The 18,342-nt window shown below is 35.6% G+C and overlaps 2 protein-coding genes across 2 annotated transcripts in view; one reads left to right on the top strand and one right to left on the bottom strand.

Annotated features, from left to right (window-relative positions):
- barc (RRM1_TatSF1_like and RRM2_TatSF1_like domain-containing protein barc) overlaps positions 1 to 18,342 on the bottom strand; it is an 89,301-nt gene that overhangs the window by 62,770 nt on the left and 8,189 nt on the right. The gene's annotated exons all lie outside the window — the stretch shown is intronic.
- The window catches only part of LOC142236531 (uncharacterized), a 35,536-nt gene that overhangs the window by 9,854 nt on the left and 7,340 nt on the right, over positions 1 to 18,342 (top strand). Inside the window, exons 2-3 of the mRNA XM_075307768.1 lie at positions 12,183 to 12,410; positions 12,474 to 12,689. Coding sequence (XP_075163883.1) covers positions 12,183 to 12,410; positions 12,474 to 12,689 — 444 coding nt within the window. The remainder of the gene's footprint in view (positions 1 to 12,182; positions 12,411 to 12,473; positions 12,690 to 18,342) is intronic.

The following is an 18,342-nucleotide window of genomic DNA, read 5'->3' as shown; positions in this document are numbered from 1 at the left end:
TCTTGATGAAAAATTAGTTTTTTTGTATTGTAAGCCAGGACGTTTTTCTGGAATTTGTACATTTAATCGATCCCAAAGGTTGCAATAGTACTCTGAATTTATTGTTTTACCCTTTTGCAGACAGTCGTCAATCAATAAAATCCCTTTGGAGTCCCAAAAAACCGTTGCCATAACCTCACCAGCCAATTGAATTGTTTTTGCCTTCTTTGGGGCACTTCCTCCAGCTTCAATCAATTGTTTGAATTGTTCTTTTGTCTCTGGAGTATAGTGGTGGATCCATGTCTCATCGTCAGTTATGAAACGACGCTTAAAATCCTTTTTATTTCGCTTAAAACGATCCAAACAAGCGTGAGAAATGTTCATTCTTATGCGTTTTTGATCGACTGTTATCAAATGCGGCACCCATCTTGCAGAACACTTTTTCATTTGTAGTTCTTCATGCAAAATTAAATGGACTCGATCATTTCAGATGCCCATGATATTAGCAATTTCACGCACTTTTATTCGTCGATCATTTAATACCATACCATTCACTTTGGCTAAAATTTCTGTTGTTGTTGCCACTACGTGGTTCATCTTCAATTCTTGTACAACCACGTTTAAATTCAGCAACCCAATTTTATACTGTTGCATATGAAGGAGCACTTTCACCTAACAAATTCACCATATCATTATGAATTTCTTGTCCCGATAAACCTTTTTTATGTAAATATTTAATGACAGCACGCATTTCTAATTTTTCCATTGTAAAAAAAATAGCGGATGCGTCTTTTTTGAACACCTGTATCTATATGAAAGAGTTGCCAGATCGAAACAAAATTTAACATGTGTTCATAACAGAGATGGAAGTTTCCAAAACACTTTTTTCTGTTTATACCGCGCTTTTTGTGCTAGGCTAAGAAGTTTCCGAACTGCCCTCGTACACTTTAACTATACCCTGCGCCACACTGTGGGACAGGGTATTATAAGTTAGTGCATATGTTTGCCCAGAAGGAGACGAGATAGACACATGGTGTCTTTGGGAATAATGCTCAGGGTGGGCTGCTGAGTCGATATAGTCATGTCCGTCCGTCTGTCTGTGAAAACATTTGTGATCAAAGTCTAGGTCGCAGTTTTAGTTCAATCGACTTAAAATTCGAGAAAGAAATCGGTTCAGATTTAGATATAGCTCCCACATATATCTTTCGCCCGATATGCACTAATGCGGGTGCAGAAGCCAGAGTTTCACCCTGATATGCTTGAAATTTTGCACAAGGAGAACTATTAGTACCATAGTCAAGCGTGCAAAATTTGATTGAAAGCGTTTCAGATTTAGATATGTTTTAACCCAATTTGGTTGAAATTTTGCACAAGGAGTACAATTAGTAGTGCAGTCAATTGTGTTAAATTTTATTGAAATCGGTTCAGATTGAGATATAGCTCCCATATACATCTTTCGCCCGATTTTCCCTCATATGACCACAGAGGTCAAAGTTGTAGTCCGATTTACGTGAAATTTTGCACAGCAAAGTGGGATTAAAATACTAAGTATGCATGTCAAATTTGGTTGAAATCGGTTCAGATTTCTATATAGCTTCCATATATATGTATTTCCGATTTGGACAAAAATGGCCAAAATAACCACATTTCCTTATAAAATCGCCACTGCTAAGTCGAAAACTTGTAAAAGTGACTAAAATTTTCCTTTATTTCTAATACATATCTATCGACCAATAAATCATAAATACGCTTTTGCGAAGTTGCCGTAAAATTGGTTCAGATTAAAATGTTTCCCATATTTTTATACCCTCCACCATGGGATGGGGGGTATATTAACTTTGTCATTCCGTTTGTAACACATCAAAATATTGCTCTAAGACCCCATAAAGTATATATATTCTGGGTCGTGGTGAAATTCTGAGTCGATCTGAGCACACTCAAAAAAAGTGAACTCTCTATTTCACTAAAGCCAATTTAACTTTATATTAGTTCATGTAATTATTATGTTTGGAGAAAGTTTCCTTTACTCTAATAATTTTTTGTTTACGTTAGTTAAATTAACTAAAACCGAGGAAAAAAATGAACTCAAATGAAGCATAATGATTAACTAAATTCGTACCTTCCACAAAATAGTTCAGAATTTCTTTAAATTTGTAAATTTTACCAAAAATGCGTCCATCATGAACTTCGTATATCACTAAAGACATTCTTGCAATTTTGAACTCCAAGTTTTTCCTTCAAACTACAAAATTTTCTTTAACAAGCGAAAAAACTTAGTTATGTCTAATAAATTTTCTTGAATTTGTCGAAAAATATTTACTTATTTTTATGACATCGGCATGATGCCAACGTTTGTAATACTGTTTAGTTAAAATTTTCTACAAATATTCAAAATTTTCTAAAATTAACCGAAACTTTTCTTCCTGGTGGGTTCACTGTTTTTTCAGTGCATGTCCATCCATCTGTTGAAATCACGCTAACTTCCGAACGAAACAAGCTATCGACTTGAAACATGGCACAAGTAAAGGGTGATTTGTTAAGAGCTTGATAACTTTTTTTTTTTTAAAAACGCATAAAATTTGCAAAATCTCATCGGTTCTTTATTTGAAACGTTAGATTGGTCCATGACATTTACTTTTTGAAGATAATTTCATTTAAATGTTGACCGCGGCTGCGTCTTAGGTGGTCCATTAGGAAAGTCCAATTTTGGGAAACTTTTTCGAGCATTTCGGCCGGAATAGCCCGAATTTCTTCGGAAATGTTGTCTTCCAAAGCTGGAATAGTTGCTGGCTTATTTCTGTAGACTTTAGACTTGACGTAGCCCCACAAAAAATAGTCTAAAGGCGTCAAATCGCATGATCTTGGTGGCCAACTTACCGGTCCATTTCTTGAGATGAATTGTTCTCCGAAGTTTTCCCTCAAAATGGCCATAGAATCGCGAGCTGTGTGGCATGTAGCGCCATCTTGTTGAAACCACATGTCAACCAAGTTCAGTTCTTCCATTTTTGGCAACAAAAAGTTTGTTAGCATCGAACGATAGCGATCGCCATTCACCGTAACGTTGCGTCCAACAGCATCTTTGAAAAATTACGGTCCAATGATTCCACCAGCGTACAAACCACACCAAACAGTGCATTTTTCGGGATGCATGGGCAGTTCTTGAACGGCTTCTGGTTGCTCTTCACTCCAAATGCGGCAATTTTGCTTATTTACGTAGCCATTCAACCAGAAATGAGCCTCATCGCTGAACAAAATTTGTCGATAAAAAAGCGGATTTTCTGCCAACTTTTCTAGGGCCCATTCACTGAAAATTCGACGTTGTGGCAGATCGTTCGTCTATTCATGATGAAATGTCAAAGCATACTGAGCATCTTTCTCTTTGACACCATGTCTGAAATCCCACGTGATCTGTCAAATACTAATGCATGAAAATCCTAACCTCAAAAGAATCACCCTTTAGTTGTTATTGATGTAGGTCGGATGGTATTGCAAATGTGCCATATCGGTCCAACTTTACGTGTAGCCCCCATATAAACGGACCCCCAAATTTGGCTTGCAGACCCTCTAAGAGAAGCAAATTTCACCCGATCCGGCTGAAATTTGGTACATAGTGTAAGTATTTGGTCTCTAACAGCTACACGCAAAAAAATAATTCTTTCCTCCCAAACGAAATTTTAGACAAACAAAGTTCGTTTCTCATTTGCTTTTCGTTGAAAGAAAATGTATTTGGAAGAAAATTATATTTTTTTTGTGATAAACGTTTATTCTTTTCCAGGATGTAAAAACAATTTCATAAAGACTAACTCAAAAAAAATTTTTTCTGGCTAATTGCATTTTCCCTCACATCTTTCCCACTTCCACGAAGTTTTTAGTTCTTAGCACCTTTTTCTGTAACACAAACAATGTAGAAGAAATTATACGATTTTATAAATTTTTAAAATTTTTTTTTACCTTTCGCCTGGACGGAGAATCGAACCGCGGACCATGCAATTTGTAAGCCAACACACTATCCACTGAGCCATGTAGCCGTTATTGTCATCAATAGACAATTACCCATATAACTAAGTTATATTTATATAGCATAGCTTGCGGCGCCCACGAGCCGATTAAACAAAGTTTATTTAACAGAAAAATACATTTAGTTGGGCACCGTGGAGCAGTGGTTGTTACGTCTGACTTGCATGCCAAGGGTCGTGGGTTCGATCCCTGCTTCGATCAAAGTTTTTTTTTTTTTCATATATTCCAGATATGATCGGAAGATTCCGAAAAAATTTTCAACTTTACATTCTACTATATTACATTTTTACTATGAACTGTAAAATTTGTCTTATTAAAGACCTAAATTTAGAAAAGAACAGTGTTTGATATAAACGAAATGGACTGTGTTGTTGGTTCAAAAATAACTTTTTCACTGAAAAAATAAAAATTTTGTAACAAACGAATTTTTTTGGTGATAAAAGTGTATACTTTTCGAAGCAATTCAAAAAACTCTAACAAAAGAAAAACGTTTTCGGTACACGTTTTCCAAACGTTTTTTTTCTTTGCGTGCACGCAAAAAATAATTCTTTGCTCCCAAACGAAATTTTAGACAAACAAAGTTCGTTTCTCATTTGCTTTTCGCTGTAAGGAAGTGTATTTGGAAGAAAAGTATATACTTTTTGTGATAAACGTTTATTCTTTTCTAGGATGTAAAAACAATTTCATAAAGACTACCTCAAAAAAAAATTCTAGCTAATTGCATTTTCCCTCACATCTTTCTCACATCCATGAGGTTTTTTAGTTCTTAACACCTTTTCCTGCAATACCAACAATGTAGAAGAAATTATATGATTTTATAAATTTTTAAATTGTTTATACCTTTCGCCTGGGCGGAGAATCGAACCGCGGACCATGCACTTTGTAAGCCAACACACTAACCACTGAGCTATGTACCTGTTATGGTCATCAATAGATAAATGTCCATATGAGTTATATTTATATAGCATAGCTTGCGGCGCCCACGAACCGAATAAACAAAGTTTATTTAACAGAAACAAACATTTAGTTTGGCACCGTAGAGCAGTGGTTGCTGCGTCCGACTTGCATGATCCCTGCTTCGACCAAAGTTTTTGTTTTTTGTTTGTTTTTTTTTTTTACATATATTCCAGATATGGTCAGAAGATTCCGAAAAAATGTTCAATATTACATTCTACTATATTAAATGTGTCTTATTAAAGAACTAAAGTCAGAAAAGAACAGTGTTTGATATAAACGAAATGGACTGTGTTGTTGTTGGTTCAAAAATAACTTTTTTTATTGAAAAAATAAAAATTTTGTAACAAACGAATTTTTTTGGTGATAAAAGTGTATACTTTTCGAAGCAATTCAAAAAACTCTAACAAAAGGAAAATGTTTTCGGTACACGTTTTCCAATCGTTTTTTTTTTTTCTTTGCGTGCACGCAAAAAAATAATTCTTTCCTCCCAAACGAAATTTTAGACAAACAAAGTTCGTTTCTCATTTGCTTTTCGTTGAAAGCAAGTGTATTTGGAAGAAAAGTATACACTTTTTGTGATAAACGTTTATTCTTTTCCAGGACGTAAAAACAATTTCATAAAGACTACCTCAAAAAAAAAATTCTAGCTAATTGCATTTTCCCTCACATCTTTCTCACGTCCACGAAGTTTTTTAGTTATTAGCACCTTTTTCTGTAATACAAACAATGTAGAAGAAATTATACGATTTTATAAATTTTAAATCTTTTTTACCTTTCGCCTGGACGGAGAATCGAACCGCGGACCATGCAATTTGTAAGCCAACACACTATCCACTGATCTATGTACCTGTTATGGTCATCAATAGATAAATATCCATATAAGTTATATTTATATAGCATAGCTTGCGGCGCCCACGAACCGAATAAACAAAGTTTACAAACATTTAGTTTGGCACCGTAGAGCAGTGGTTGCTGCGACTTGCATGATCCCTGCTTTTTTTTTGTTTTTTGTTTGTTTTTTTTTTTTTTTACATATATTCCAGATATGGTCGGAAGATTCCGAAAAAATGTTCAACATTACATTCTACTATATTAAATTTTTACTATGAACTGTAAAATGTTTCTTATTAAAGACCTAAAGTCAGAAAAGAACATTGTTTGATATAAACGAAATGGACTGTGTTGTTGTTGGTTCAAAAATAACTTTTTTTATTGAAAAAATAAAAATTTTGTAACAAACGAATTTTTTTGGTGATAAAAGTGTATACTTTTCGAAGCAATTCAAAAAACTCTAACAAAAGGAAAATGTTTTCGGTACACGTTTTCCAAACGTTTTTTTTCTTTGCGTGTAGATCGGTGCAGGTTATATTTACTTGTATCCATTAATTTCATGATTGAATCAAGAAAAAATTTTTTCTGTGTATCCACACTCAATTAGGTTGAACAAATACGACTTTCAAGGACAGTGTGCCCACATTTCTCCATTAACAAAAAAAAACTAAAACCAACAAAAAACATCAATATTGGATTTAATGTCCTAAATAAATACCTCAATAACAATATTGTGATTGAATGTCCGATTTCTATGACTTTGGTAAAGCCTAAATCCTATGTCATTGCGAACAGTATCATAACTGTGTCACACCCATCATTGAGGAAAGTGATATGCTTACTATTATCAAGTAAACGAATATATTGCAAATCATTTGAATAATTAATGCAGTTTTGTGCCGTAATCAGTCGATTACTGAATTTCAGACGGAACAGATAAAATCTAATCCTTAAGTTGAAACTGGACTGGGATCGGTCTATATGTTGGGCTATGGTATGGTATTCAGCCAATTTTCTGTTCTGTATGGGGGTCATACCAACATATACACGGTTGAAAAAGACTGTTTTTCATATGTTTGGCTATAAACATTATATGTTTGGAACACAAATTTTTAAACACAATATTTTTGAGTGCAAGCATATAATGTTCATAAACTAGCATAACATGTTTGGGACATATATGTTAATATGTTAGAACATATTATGTTTGGGACATAAAATGTTTGTAAATATAATATGCTTGAATGCAAACATATATTAATTTAGAAATAGCCTATAAACATATATGTGTTTAGTAGCTTGGAGCGCTATTTAACAGGGAGCGATATTGAATTAAGTTGGTGGTTGTTGCTTGTTATTTCAAAATTAACATTTTATTTTTCCTTGGGCAATTGATCAGCTACTTTTTTGATCCTTACAAACTGTGTGGTCCGCTGTTCGAATCCCCGTCCGGCAAAAGGTAAAATTAAAATAAATAACTTATAATACCCTGTTCCACAGTGTGGCGCAGGGTATAAAAAAAAATCATAAAATTGAATAATTTCTTCTACAATGTTTGTAAAGGGTGATTTGTTAAGAGCTTGATAACTTTTTTTTTTTTAAAAACGCATAAAATTTGCAAAATCTCATCGGTTCTTTATTTGAAACGTTAGATTGGTCCATGACATTTACTTTTTGAAGATAATTTCATTTAAATGTTGACCGCGGCTGCGTCTTAGGTGGTCCATTCGGAAAGTCCAATTTTGGGCAACTTTTTCGAGCATTTCGGCCGGAATAGCCCGAATTTCTTCGGAAATGTTGTCTTCCAAAGCTGGAATAGTTGCTGGCTTATTTCTGTAGACTTTAGACTTGACGTAGCCCCACAAAAAATAGTCTAAAGGCGTCAAATCGCATGATCTTGGTGGCCAACTTACCGGTCCATTTCTTGAGATGAATTGTTCTCCGAAGTTTTCCCTCAAAATGGCCATAGAATCGCGAGCTGTGTGGCATGTAGCGCCATCTTGTTGAAACCACATGTCAACCAAGTTCAGTTCTTCCCTTTTTGGCAACAAAAAGTTTGTTAGCATCGAACGATAGCGATCGCCATTCACCGTAACGTTGCGTCCAACAGCATCTTTGAAAAAATACGGTCCAATGATTCCACCAGCGTACAAACCGCACCAAACAGTGCATTTTTCGGGATGCATGGGCAGTTCTTGAACGGCTTCTGGTTGCTCTTCACTCCAAATGCGGCAATTTTGCTTATTTACGTAGCCATTCAACCAGAAATGAGCCTCATCGCTGAACAAAATTTGTCGATAAAAAAGCGGATTTTCTGCCAACTTTTCTAGGGCCCATTCACTGAAAATTCGACGTTGTGGCAGATCGTTCGGCTATTCATGATGAAATGTCAAAGCATACTGAGCATCTTTCTCTTTGACACCATGTCTGAAATCCCACGTGATCTGTCAAATATTAATGCATGAAAATCCTAACCTCAAAAGAATCACCCTTTACTAATGCATGAAAATCCTAACCTCAAAAGAATCACCCTTTATTACAGAAAAAGGTGCTAAGAACTAAAAAATCTCGTTGAAGTGAGAAAGATGTCGGGGAATATACAATTGGGCAGAAACAAAATTTTGAGCATTCAGGTCGAAAACCTATGTTGTTAGCACCTATATTACCTGTTTATTTTCATAATTCATTATGATTGTAAATATATAAATAAATAAATAAAATTTTGAGCACAATATTGTTTGGGAGAATTTTTTTTTAAGCATATAATATTTTTGGGTGCAAAATGCTTCCAAACATATTATATGGTCACATAATAACATATTGTTTTTTGGAAGACAATATTATTGAATTTGGATGCAAAAATACAAAATGTTTGGAACTTAGACTACCCAAACATATATTATTTACACCAATATGCTTTCAAACATATTATATATTGGTAGAGATCAAACATATAAATGTTTGGGCAATACCCAAAAATGTATATGCTTGAAGCAAAATATGTTTGGGAGTATATGTTACAGAAGCGATTTTTTGTGAGGGTGTAGTTCGATATAATAAACCATAGGAAGTTGTTGCGCCAATTTTCAAGTAGATATCTCAATTTTTTCGAAAGTTACCACAGACGGACACCCGCACGGACGGACATGGCTAGATCGCCACAGAATATTCCCACACTGAATCAAATATTGACCTAATAAGAAAGATTATGCAATTTACACAATATTAAAGCGGAATTTCTTTAAAATAATGGCATTTTAATTAAATGGAAGTTTAGAAACTTACTTTCAAATTGTTTATAGCCTGCGCTACACTGTGGATTTAGAGCATATGTTCGCAACACCGAGAAGAAGGGGACGAGATAACAGGTTGGCTGATAAGTCCCCGGTCTAACAAAGAAAAACACATTTTTTTTGTCAAAATTCGTTTTTATTATTCAACATAGTTCCCTTCAAGAGCGATACAACGATTATACACTGAAAAAAAAGCATACTCGGTTCCAAAGATTTTGTCTTTACTTTAAAAAATTTGGTATTGATTCCGAGCCAAAGAAGCGGAGAATACAAGTAAGGATACTATTAAGACACAATTCTCTTTTAAATTTAGGTTTCGTGTACTTGCTTCTAGGAAGCAAATTTTAATTTTTCGCTTTCTCAGCTTTTTTTCTTTATATGCTGTCAAAGTCCTTTAAAAACGAGTTAACGGCATCTTTATTTTCCAAATTAGGACTCGACTTCCAGTAGAAATTATGCTATGTTTGAAGTAGGTTAGGTTAGGTTAGGTTATGTGGCAGCCCGATGTATCAGGCTCACTTAGACTATTCAGTCCATTGTGATACCACAGTGGTGAACTTCTCTCTTATCACTGAGTGCTGCCCGATTCCATGTTAAACTCAATGACAAGGGACCTCCTTTTTATAGCCGAGTCCGAACGGCGTTCCACATTCTAGTGAAACCACTTAGAGAAGCTTTGAAACCCTCAGAAATGTCACCAGCATTACTGAGGTGGGATAATCCACCGCTGAAAAACTTTTTGGTGTTCGGTCGTAGCAGGAATCGAACCCACGACCTTGTGTACGCAAGGCGGGCATGCTAACCATTGCACCACGGTGGCTCCTATGTTTGAAGTAAAAAACTTCTTTAATATAAAGTTTTGAAAAACATGTCCTATATTTGAACGATTTTTTGCTTTGTAGTCAAGATGCAAAAAGACAACAAATTTAAAGACAATTTCATTAAATTTAAAGAATTTTTCTGAATTATTAAAGTCAAGTTGACCTTAGCCTATAAATTTTTTCTTTCATGTTAAGATACCCATTTTTAAGTCAAATCACTTAATTATAATGACAATACGACTTCATTGAAAAGTTTATCGACTTTTGGACAAGGAAAATAACTTTATTTTAGACAAATTCGTCTTCTATGCTAAGCAAAATTTGTATTCGTATTTTAAAGACATGAAATCTTTGACCTCACGACAATATTTTTTTTAGTGTAACGACCTTCCAATTTTTTGATACCATTTTGGTAGTACTCCTTCGGTTTTGCCTCAAAATAGGCCTCAGTTTCGGCGTCACCTCTTCATTGAAGCCAAATTTTTTCCCTGCGAGCATCCTTTTGAGGTCTGAGAACAAGAAAAAGTCGCTAGGGGCCAGATGTGGAGAATATGGTGGGTGGGTGGTGACCAATTCAAAGACCAATTCATGAATTTTTGCCATCGTTCTCAATAACTTGTGGCACGGTGCGTTATCTTGGTGGAACAACACTTTTTTCTTCTTCATATGGGGCCGTTTTGCCGCGATTTCGACCTTCAATCTCTCCAATAAGACCATATAATAGTCACTGTTGATGGTTTTTCCCTTCTCAAGATAATCGATAAAAATTATTATCCCAAAAAACAGAGGCCATTACTTTGCCAACGGACTTTTGAGTCTTTCCACCGGTCGCTGTCCACTCAGCCGACTGTCGATTGGACTCAGGAGTGTAGTGATGGAGCCATGTTTCATCCATTGTCACATATCGACGTAAAAACAGCTGCAAACACCGCTCAGAATTATCAACACGTTGTTGTTTTTGGTCAAATGTGAGCTTGCGCGGTACCCATTTTGCACAGAGATTCCGCATATCCAAATATTGATGAATGATATGACCAAGACGTTCCTTTGATATCTTTAAGGCCTCTGCTATCTCGATCAACTTCATTTTACGGTCATTCAAAATCATTTTGTAGATTTTTTTGATGTTTTCTTCGATAACCACCACTTTCGGGCGTCCACTGCGTTCACCGTCCTCCGTGCTCATTTCACCACGCTTGAATTTTGCATACCAATCAATTATTGTTGATTTCCCTGGGGCAGATTCCGGAAACTCATTATCAAGCCAAGTTTTTGCTTCCACCGAAAACAGTATTTTATCAAAATACGAAATTCCTTTTTTCCATTTTTTTCACAATAACAAAAGTTGCTTCACAAAAGACGCTCTATCTCACAAACTTACAGACGTCAAATTTTGACACGAATCATTTGAAGGTTGGTACTATATAAAAATAATATGCATTTAATACTAGCGACGCCATCTATGTGTCCGGCCGGGGACTTATCAGCCAACCTGTTAACACAGTAGCGTAGTAAAATTTTTAAACACACTATTAGGGGGTGCTTTAGTTTAGTCCGCTTGTATTTACGACTTGAAATGTATTTTGATTTATAACTTTTTTCTATTATATTTTGAAGTACTTATGTTTTTTTTATTAATAAAGACATATATAATTAACACAAATCAAAAAAAAAATGCTTAACAACTTAATTAACTTAAAATAATTATGATTTTAAAAGTTTAAGTCTTGGCCGATGCGGTGGAACTATATCTAAATCTGAATCGATTTAAATCAAATTTGGCACGCACAGTAAGAATGCTAATTCTAATCTCTGTGCAAAATTTCACATAAAACGGAGTAAATGTCTGGAGTCATATAAGCGCATATCGGGCGAAAGATATATATGGGAGCTATACCTACAACTGAACCGATTTCATCCAAAATCAATAGGAGTTTATTCCGACCCATAAGACATATTTGTGCCAAATTTTAAGTCGATTGTACTAAAACTGCGACCTAGACTTTGATCAGAAAAATGTATTCATAGACAGACGGGCATGGCTATATCGATTCAGGGACCCCATATGTCTATCTCGTCCCCTTTTGGGTGTTGCAAACATATGCACTAACTTATAATACCCTGTTCTACAGTGTGGCACAAGGTACAACAAACAAATATTGAACCTCTTATTCCTTCACACCAATCAATCAATCATCCTCGTCCCACCCACCATCCCAAAACTACGACTATAGAAAACAAAAATAAAATATGACTAACAAGTTTTTTGTTATTCTTTTATCAGAATCAGGACGATTATTTGTATGGGGTGAAAATCACTATGGACAACTTGGTATAGGAGGTCATCTATCCAACGCAACAACAAACAATAACAACAGCAGCAGCAACAATAACAACAACAAAAGGAATGGTGATATAACAATAAAACCAACATGCGTAAAATCTTTGAAATCATTGGGTTTGAAAATAGCCGATATAGCATTTGGCCACGAATGGTCAGTAATTTTAACCTGTAAGTATTGTCTCCCCACATGAAATATAGGAAACTATTTGAAATCTAAAATTATATTTATAGTTTCCAATGAGCTTTTCTTTACGGGTCGTAATATATTCTCCAGTGATAGTCCAGTTTCGTCCAACTTCACTGAAGCAACAGTCAATGAGGAATCATGTGAAATAATACGTAAGCCATTTCGTTTGGAAGAGTTCGATGACTGTTTGTCCAACAATGAGGAGGCCGAAAACTTTGTGAATGTTTTAGCAGGAAATGAACACTTCGTTGTATTGACATGTAAGTAGTTTTTGGTGTTCTCAATGCAACATTCCTATCTAAAGTACACTGACACAAAAAAAAAACAAAAGGACTTTATCCTAAAAAACTACCCAGCAAAAAAAGAGCTTCCAAAAAAGTAGTTTGGATCCCCAATCTGTGATCCGGAAGTAGTGCAAACTTCATCATCATCTCCAATGAATTTCACGTGGGCTTGCCATAGGACGGAAGTACTACCTTTTTGGATCCTTTGCATTGCTTTAGAAGTTGTGCCCTGGAAGTTAATTTGAATGAAGAAATTTAAAAAGCGAAAAAAAATTTCCAACCAATTTCACTTTTTTTTTCATCCATATGTTTTATTTTTATAATTATTACAATTTGAAAAACTTTTCCGCTCCGACCAGGGGTTGAAACTGGGTTTGCTGGCACCATAACAGAACGCCTTAGCACACTCAGCCACAAACGCCATTGAACATAAAGCGTCGAAAGGTCAATTCAAATGTTTGTGATAAAGGGTGATACGGTCAAAATTTGTTCAAGGGAAATCGGTGAAATCGTTTATTTAAAAAATCAAATTAAATTTCTTTTTCAAGTTCAATTAGTATAAAATTCAGGAAAAATATTCAGTTAGGCTTTCGCTTTTCCAAATCCGAATTGCCGGGCCTCACGCTTGACACCTGCCATCAGATTTTGTACAGCCACCTTGACCACCTTCTTCACCGCAGAAAGCCAGTTTGCCTTGAACTGCTGCTCGTCCTTAGCAGTTTTTTTGGTCTTCTTTAGGTTCCGCTTCACAATAGCCCAGTATTTCTCAATTGGGCGGAGCTCTGGCGTGTTGGGAGGGTTCTTGTCCTTGGGAACAACCTGCACGTTGTTGGCGGCGTACCACTCCATGGCCTTTTTACCGTAATGGCAAGATGCCAAATCCGGCCAAAACAGTACGGAACAACCGTGTTTCTTCAGGAAAGGCAGCAGACGTTTATTCAAACACTCTTTCACGTAAATTTCTTGGTTGATAGTCCCGGAAGCTATGAAAATGCTGCTTTTCAAGCCACAGGTACAGATGGCTTGCCAAACCAGATATTTCTTTGCGAACTTTGACAGTTTTATGTGCTTGAAAATATCTGCTACCTTGCCCCTTCCTTTTGCCGTATAAAACTCCTGTCCCGGAAGCTGCTTGTAGTCGGCTTTGACGTAGGTTTCGTCGTCCATTACCACGCAGTCAAACTTCGTCAGCATCGTCGTGTACAGCCTCCGGGATCGCACTTTGGCCGTCGTATTTTGTTTATCATCGCGATTTGGAGTCACTACCTTCTTGTAAGTCGATAGTCCGGCTCGTTTTTTGGCTCGATGCACGGTTGTAGACGATACACCCAGCTTATTTGCGGCATCTCGGAGAGAGAGGTTAGGATTTCGCTTGAAACTACCGGCAACTCTCTTTGTCGTCTCAGCGGCTTCCGGTTTTCGATTTCCCCCCGATCCAGACTTCCTGGCTGTCGACAAACGTTCCCCAAACACTTTAATTACATTTGTAACGGTTGATTTGGCAACTTTTAGCGATTTTGCCAGCTTTGCGTGCGAGTAGCTCGGATTTTCGCGATGCGCGAGCAAAATTTTGATACGCTGCTCTTCTTGCTTGGACGGCATTTTGACAACTGAAGAGTGAATTCCAAAATCAAAATAGGAGCAACATTCTATACACACACCTTCAAAATGAGGGGTGTTCAGGTTTTTTAAATGCAAAATTGAAAGAAATACGTCAAGTTTATATTGACCAAATTTTGACCGTATCACCCTTTATGATCGTAATACGACACCGAGGAATAACATTCTAATTGCTTCTCGAGATGTTCTTTATTAGTATGAACGAAAAAATAAGAAACGCAGGTTCAAATCTCACCAGCGGCAATTCTGTTTATCAAATATTTTTCTAGAAAATTATTTTTTTATGTCATACATCGTTTTTATACCCTCCACCATAGGATGGGGGTATATTAACTTTGTCATTCCGTTTGTAACACATCGAAATATTGCTCTAAGACCCCATAAAGTATATATATTCTGGGTCGTGGTGAAATTCTGAGTCGATCTAAGCATGTCCGTCCGTCCGTCCGTCCGTCCGTCTGTCCGTCTGTCCGGCTGTCCGTCCGTCTGTGGAAATCACGCTAACTTCCGAACGAAACTAGCTATCGACTTGAAACTTGGCAGAAGTAGTTGTTATAGATGTAGGTCGGATGGTATTGAAAATGGGCCATATCGGCCCACGTTTACGTATAGCCCCCATATAAACCGATCCCCAAATTTGGCTTGCGGAGCCTTCCGGAGCAGCAAAATTCATCCGATCCGGTTGAAATTTGGTACGTAGTCTAAGTATACGGTCTCTAACAACCATGCAAAAATTGGTCCATATCGGTCCATAATTATATATAGCCCCCATATAAACCGATCCCCAGATTTGACCTCCGGAGCCTCTTGGAGGGGCAAAATTCATCCGATCCGGTTGAAATTTGGTACCTGATGTTAGTATACGGTCTCTAACAACCATGCAAAAATTGGTCCATATCGGTCCATAAATATATATAGCTCCCATATAAACCGATCCCCAGATTTGACCTCCGGAGCCTCTTGGAGGAGCAAACTTCATCCTACCCGATTGAAATTTGGTACGTGGTGTTAGTATATGGTCTTTAACAACCATGCAAAAACTGGTCCATATCGGTCCATATCGGTCCATAATTATATATAGCTCCCATATAAACCGATCCCCAGATTTGACCTCCGGAGCCTCTTGGAGGGGCAAAATTCATCCGATCCGTTTGAAATTGGGTACCTGATGTTAGTATACGGTCTCTAACAAGCATGCAAACATTGGTCCATATCGGTCCATAATTATATATAGCTCCCATATAAACCGATCCCCAGATTTGAACTCTGGAGCCTCTTGGATGAGCAAAATTCATCCGATCCAATTGAAATTTAGTACGTGGTGTTAGTATATGGTCTCTAACAACCATGCAAAAATTGGTCCATATCGGTCCATAATTATATATAGCTCCCATATAAACCGATCCCCAGATTTGACCTCCGGAGCCTCTTGGAGGGGCAAAATTCATCCGATCCGTTTGAAATTGGGTACCTGATGTTAGTATACTGTCTCTAACAAGCATGCAAAAATTGGTCCATATCGGTCCATAATTATATATAGCTCCCATATAAACCGATCCCCAGATTTGACCTCCGGAGCCTCTTGGAGGAGCAAAAGTCATCCGATGCGGTTGAAATTTGGTACATTTCGTTAGTATATGGCCTCTAACAGCCATGTAAAAATTGTCAAATTTTATTACTATAGAAAGTTTTGTCAAAATTTCATTTCTATAGAAAGTTTTGTAAAAAGTTTATTTCTATAGCAATGTTTGCCAACATTTTATTTCCATAGAAAATTTTGTCAAAATTTTATTTCTATAGAAAATTTTGTAAAAAATTTATTTCTGTAGAAAATTTTGTCAACATTTTATTTCTATAGAACATTTTGTCAACATTTTATTTCTATAGAAAATTTTGTCAACATTTTATTTCTATAGAAAATTTTGTCAAAATTTTATTGCTATAGAAAATTTTGTCAACATTTTACTTCCATAGAAAATTTTGTCAACATTTTATTTCTATAGAAAATTTTGTCAAGTTTTTATTTCTATAGAAAATTTTGTCAAAATTTTATTTCTATAGAAAATTTTGTCAAACTGAATTATATACGTATTTAATCGGCTTTTTTTGTTTAATATATACCCCTTATGGACTAACTTACAATTTAGAAGACAGTGTTAAAAAGTTTTACGATACCTTGCCATCGGCAAGTGTTATCGCAACCCAAGTAATTCGATTGTGGATGACAGCCTTTAGTAGAAGTTCCTACGCAATCCATGGTGAACTTACGGCCGTATATACTTGTTATTTTTTATTTTCGGCATACATTTTCGTATAAATATATTTTTTCCATCAAAAATCATCAATTAAAAATTCTCGTAATTTGCAATACCTTCTCAAAAGAAAAAATTCATTCAGCAGGGATGATTTTTTTATTATTTTTTTACTTTTTTTATTATTTTTTTGTAAAATTTAATTGTACAAAATTTGCACTTAAAAAAGCCTGATTGCGTTCTTTCTAATACTTCTAAGGACTGCATCGGAAGTAGAAAAATCATCAGGGGATCCCAAGATGCGCTTTAAAAGAAATGTTTTTGCACTTGTACAAAAGGACTGCATCGGAAGGGGAAACAAATTATTGGGGGATCCCACGATGCGCTTTAGAAGAAATGTTTGTGGACTTGTCCAAAAGGACTGCATCGGAATTTGAAAAAACTCGATGGGGGATTCTGGGATGGGCTTTAAAAGAAATGTTTGTGGAACAACTTCCAATTTTTTTTTTCGCTGGGTCATGTCTTCAGCCCAAAAAATTGTATGTCCTTAAAATATCAAAGTCATTTTTGTGTAGCAAAGATGCATTTCTCTGATACAAAGATTTTTTACTTGACCAAAAGTTGATAATTTTTTCATTGAATACGTTTTGTCTTTAGAATTAGGTCAATCAATTTTAATTAGGAATCTTTACACGAAAATAAAATTTTGTTGGACTTTTATTTGGCGGGATTGGGAAAAACTTGTGTTGCAATCTGTAGGCTAACACACTCAAAAAAAAAGTGAGCTCTCTATTTCACTAAAGCCAATTTAACTGTCGTTTAGTTCATGGAATTATTATGTTTGGACAAAGTTTCTTCTACTCTAATAATTTTTTGTGTACGTTAGTTAAATGAACTAAAACCGAGGAAAAAAATATACACAAATGAAGGATAAAGATTAACTAAATTCGTGTCTTCCACAAAATAGTTCAATATTTCTTTAAATTTGTAAATTTTACTACAAATGCGTTCATCATGAACTTCGTACTAAAGACATTCTTGCAATTTTGAACTCCAATTTTTTCCTTCAAACTACAAAATTTTCTTTAACAAGTGAAAAAACTTAATTATGTCTAATAAATTTTCTTGAATTTGTCGAAAAATATTTACTTATTTTTATGACATCGGCGTGATGTCAGGGTTTGTTATACTGTTTAGTTAAAATTTTCTAAAAATATTCAAAATTTTCTAAAATTAACCGAAATTTTTCTTCCGGGTGGTTCACTGTTTTTTCAGTGCATCTACATCACATCCATATTTTATTTTTTCACCAAAAGTTGAGTCAATTTCACAAAAAGTCGATTTCAAACATTTGTTTCCCTTCCCTAGCTTTAAATGTATAGCAAAATTTTTGAATAAATTTTGGTTTAACATTTTTCAGTGTATCCTGTTGTTTTCGCTCTTGTTTCATTGTTGCCACTGGCTTATTTGCATACGAGAGCTGAAAAAAACAAACATGGAAATGGCATAAAATGAACAACAGGTCCTTTGGTGCAAAAGAAAACATAAAACAAACAGACTACAATGGCCAATGCGAATATTGATTGTTTATGACATGCAAAATGGAAAGACTTTCTCCCCCACCCCATATTCGACCAAACACACAGTTGGAAAGGAGGGCAAAGTTACCAGAACACAGATAACACAGTATTTACATTATGGACAAAACATATAAGACCGATTCCAGTAATGTCCAATATACACCAGTATCGCGTGTA

This window comes from Haematobia irritans, chromosome 4, assembly GCF_050003625.1.
Source record: "Haematobia irritans isolate KBUSLIRL chromosome 4, ASM5000362v1, whole genome shotgun sequence".
Classification (NCBI taxonomy): domain Eukaryota; kingdom Metazoa; phylum Arthropoda; class Insecta; order Diptera; family Muscidae; genus Haematobia; species Haematobia irritans.
This window is presented reverse-complemented; position numbering and strand designations above follow the sequence as displayed.